The sequence below is a fragment of the Tupaia chinensis genome, unplaced genomic scaffold (assembly GCF_000334495.1).
Source record: "Tupaia chinensis unplaced genomic scaffold, TupChi_1.0 Scaffold000213_1, whole genome shotgun sequence".
In the NCBI taxonomy this organism is placed as follows: domain Eukaryota; kingdom Metazoa; phylum Chordata; class Mammalia; order Scandentia; family Tupaiidae; genus Tupaia; species Tupaia belangeri.
The window spans coordinates 403955-408137 of record NW_006159688.1 but is presented as its reverse complement, the minus strand read 5'-3'; the positions used below and the strand labels follow the sequence as shown (position 1 = coordinate 408137).

The 4183-nt window shown below is 39.6% G+C and overlaps 1 protein-coding gene across 1 annotated transcript; it reads right to left on the bottom strand.

Moving 5' to 3' along the window:
• Positions 1 to 2879: 2879 nt before the first annotated feature.
• LOC102478119 (olfactory receptor 5AN1) lies at positions 2880 to 3812 on the bottom strand. Its single transcript, XM_006147422.1, has one exon. The coding sequence runs from the start codon at positions 3810 to 3812 to the stop codon at positions 2880 to 2882; it is 933 nt and encodes a 310-aa protein (XP_006147484.1).
• Positions 3813 to 4183: the final 371 nt, after the last annotated feature.

Sequence of the window (4183 nt, the reverse complement as noted above, 5' to 3'; positions counted from 1 at the left end):
TTTGGATATTTATCCAAAGACAACAAATTACATGTCAGAGAGATATCTGCAGATGCATATTTATTGCAGCATTCTTCATAATAGCTAAGGCATGGAATCAACCTAAGCGCCCAACAATTGATCAAGAGATGAGAAAATGTGGAACCTACATCCAATGGAATAGTGCTCAGATATTAAGAGGAATGTTATCCTATCACTTGCCACAAGTGGAAAACCTTAGAAGATATACTTCTAAGTGAAATAAGAACAAACACTGTATGTTCCCATTAACATATACTGAATGTTCGCACTGTGCGGTGGAAATGGAAAGACTAGGTGACTTAGACATAGAAGGAGCAACGGTAGATACCACAGACTGCCAGGGAGAGAGGAGAAGGGGAAGAGTTGAGAGGACGGAATTAGGGAAAAAAATGATCAACACAAATAAGAATGCATGTAAGCAAGGCAAGTGAGTTACGGAATGATGTACCAGAACAGAATTAAAAAGGACTTACTTCTCCAATCTAATACATACAAAAATATAATAATAAAAAAGCCCTCATAAAATGCACATGGAAGTTGTACAACATAACATAAAACTTTGGTTGAAGATGATGAATAGGGTGAATATAAATTTACTTGATTTTTTTTTGAGAGGTTTTAGCTGTAGGGTGCATACACTCGCCAGACAGAGAGAGAGAGGAGAGAGAGAGAGAGAGAAAGTGAGAAATCAACCCCCAAGGTGGATGGCCATGCCGCAATCCCTTCTCCTCCATTCTCTTGGGATCTTGGGCACGAATGCACACGCGCCCGGCGTGAGTTTTAAGTCACCGGGTCCGGGACACGAACCGCGGTCGACTACGTGGGAGTCCAGCGACATAGCCATTACGCTAACTGCTGGTCCCTAAATTTACTTGATTATCACACACTGTATCATTCTTTGAAAAACCACACTGTACCCCACAAAGATGTACAATCATATGCAAGTCAGAAACTAAAATTAAAAAGAGAAATCAGTATTTCAAAACAAACATCTATACTTGTGTCAGGGAGCCAAATATCCTCTATGCATATTTCATTAGTTCTTTAGCATGGGGTGAGCCCTCACATTCTCTTGAATGTTATACAATTTTCTCATCTCTTATTCCTGCCCAGGGCAAACTTGTGAAAGATTTGGCAAAAATGTCAAGCACCTCTTTATTGATAACCCTTAATTAACAGAATAATTCATGTAACTCTACTAGAAATGAAAACCTAAGACAAGATTAAGAATGCAGTGATTCTTCAAAGCTAATATGTAAATGTAATGACTTCTTGTTTATTTTGGTTTGTTCAAGTCTGGGCAATCCAGCAAATCAATAGGCAATGTCCTTACATATCTTGGTTCTCTATTTACTATAAAGTTGGGACTGTAAGTATTTTTGCTTTTTTAAAAGAAGACTAACTGGCTAAAATTAAAACAATCTATACCACTATTTATGTCCTCTGCCAGCCCTTGCAGCTTCCTAGAAAATATTAGTAATAAAGTCAATTATTTAATCATCCATTGAATCACTCTACATAATCATAAAACTCTAGGACACAGAATATTGAACATGGACAAGAAGAAAGAAATGTGTACCAATTTCTCATATTTGTTCTTACTCTCTGTAGCATTGGCTGTTTGGTGACCCTGTTATTGCAATGAACTCATGAAGGTCCTTTTACACCTAATTTGGACACATACTTAAAATATCAGAAACAATTTGTAGTGTGCTTCATCAGTTCCATCAATCAAGAGTTAATGTCCTGAGTTTAATGGGGAACAAAAAGAGCAGTAAGTCCCACAATCTCAGATATTGTTACTCAATTTGAATAGAGTGAATTATCGTCTTCCATGATTAATCCTCATTGGGCACTACTTACAATGATTTGAATCATCAGACTCACAATTAAATGACCATGGATGCACCATATCCTTCTTTCTCCCTCTTTTTATAATTCTAATAATCCCTATCCTTAAGCTATAACCAGTGAAAGTAAGAATATGGCAAAAGCTTATAAATTGATTAGCATTGTCAGCAGTCCTAGATAAACATTAGCTACCTCAGATTGGTCTTTCCAGGGGCCACAACCAGGCCAAGTAATATACTTTTCAACAGGAGATCCCCTTGATCTTTCATTTCCACCCATTTACAAAGTTGTCAGTGGTCACCATTATGTCTTTTTTTAAATTTTTTTGAGAGGTTTTTGCTATAGGGCATGTGCGCTCACCAGATGGACAGAGAGAGAGAGACAGAGAGACAGAAAGCGAGAAATCACCCCCCAGGGGGAATGGCCACGCCGCAGTCCCTTCTCCTCCATTCTCCTCTTGGGATCTTGGGCATGCATGCACACATGCCCGGCGTGAGTTTTAAGCCACCGGGTCCTGGACTCGAACCGTGGTTGACTACGTGGGAGTCCAGCGACATAGCCATTACGCAAACTGCTGGTCCCACCATTATGTCTTAATTATGGCTATCATGTTATTTGGGAGACAAGTTTGCCAGGCTCCCTAGGGCCTCTGCTATGCATCTCTTATCTAAGAGGGAGGCCTGAGTGAATTATATTCCACCTCAGAAGAAAAGATAAGCAGAGTTCCTAAACCTTGCAGTCTGACAAATAGGTGTGTATAGATGAGTAAGTGATGAGGCTAGTACAGATATAGGATTAAATAATGAATCTCTAGGATTCAAGACATGGAGTATCTATCCATTGAATCAGCTGTTGGTTTATAGTCATGTTGAAGCTGAAATGAAGTCTCCTTTGTCCAAAATCAGTACCAAATTTCTTATATTCCATTAACATGCATATTATTGTGGCTAAAATGACACTCACAAGCCAAATCTGTCAGAAGTCTAAAAATATGTGACCTTAGAGGGTTACTCTCTGTTCTTTTGTAACCTCCTCATGGCATCTTTGATTTCCTTGTTCCTCAGACTATAAATCAAGGGGTTCAACATGGGAATGATCACCGTGTAGAAGACTGACGCAAATCGGTCAAAGCTGGAAGAACCACCAGAGCTAGAACTCAAATAGACAAATATACTTGAACTGTAGAAGAGGGAAACAGCTGTCAGATGAGAAGCACAGGTGTTGAAAGTCTTTAATCTGCTTTTAGCTGATGTGATCTTCATAATAGAGACAACAATGTAACCATAGGATACCATGATAACTAGGGCACTTGTTACTCCAAGCATCATTGTTAATACAGCAAGCATAACTTGTACAAAGAAAGTGTCACTGCAGGACAGGATTATGAGTTGGGGCAAGTCACAGAAAAAGTGCCTGATAACATTGGGTCCACAGAAGTGGAGCTGAAACAAAGCACATATTTGAGATAAAGCAGCGGTGAGTCCAGTCATGTAGGATCCCAGCACCATCCGGGCACACAGGGTGGGTGACATGATTGATGAATACAGAAGTGGCTTACAAATGGCAGCATAGCGGTCATAAGCCATGGCCATCATGAGGCAAGACTCACTCAGTCCCATTGTTGAGAAGACAAGATACTGGACAATGCAACCCACAAAGGTGATAGTCTGCTGCTCCTGGAAGAAGTTGGAGAGCATTTTGGGGACTGTGGAGGTGACATAGCAGGCATCTATGAAGGACAGATTACTGAGGAAGAAATACATGGGTGTGTGGAGGTGGGAATCCATCCGTATTAAAACAATGAGGCCCAGGTTCCAGGTCAGAGCTGTAATGTAGATTCCCAGAAATAGAACGAAGAGCACTACTATGACTCTGGGAAAATCTGAGAATCCCAGGAGGATGAAATAGGTGATCTCTGTAATGTTTGTTGAGCCAGTCATTGACTTAGTGCTCCTAATATCAGAAAGAATACAAAATAATTCACTGCTATCTCATGAATTACCCATATTACTATTATCCCCAGTGTCACTCTTTTCCTCTCGTGAGCAGTGGAAAAAAAAAAACAAAAAACAAAAACACTTCACTTTTCTAGTGGGAAGACCTTAGCTTTTCTTCTTGGACTGTCAACAAATACCTGCTCAGTGCTTCAGGTTCTCTGTTAATTTATGGAGTCTCATGAGGATTTTAAAATGCTGACTGGTTCCTTTTTTAAAAAGTGCCATAGAAATACTAAGATCATTACATGAAAGATAGAGGGAATTGACTAAAATAAAAGCTCTTAGAAGGCCTCTGTTCATTATACGATGGTCTC

Coding starts and splice junctions, on each gene's coding strand:
- LOC102478119 (XM_006147422.1), bottom strand. CDS start 3,812: ATGACTGGCTCAACAAACATTACAGAGATCACCTATTTCATCCTCCTG.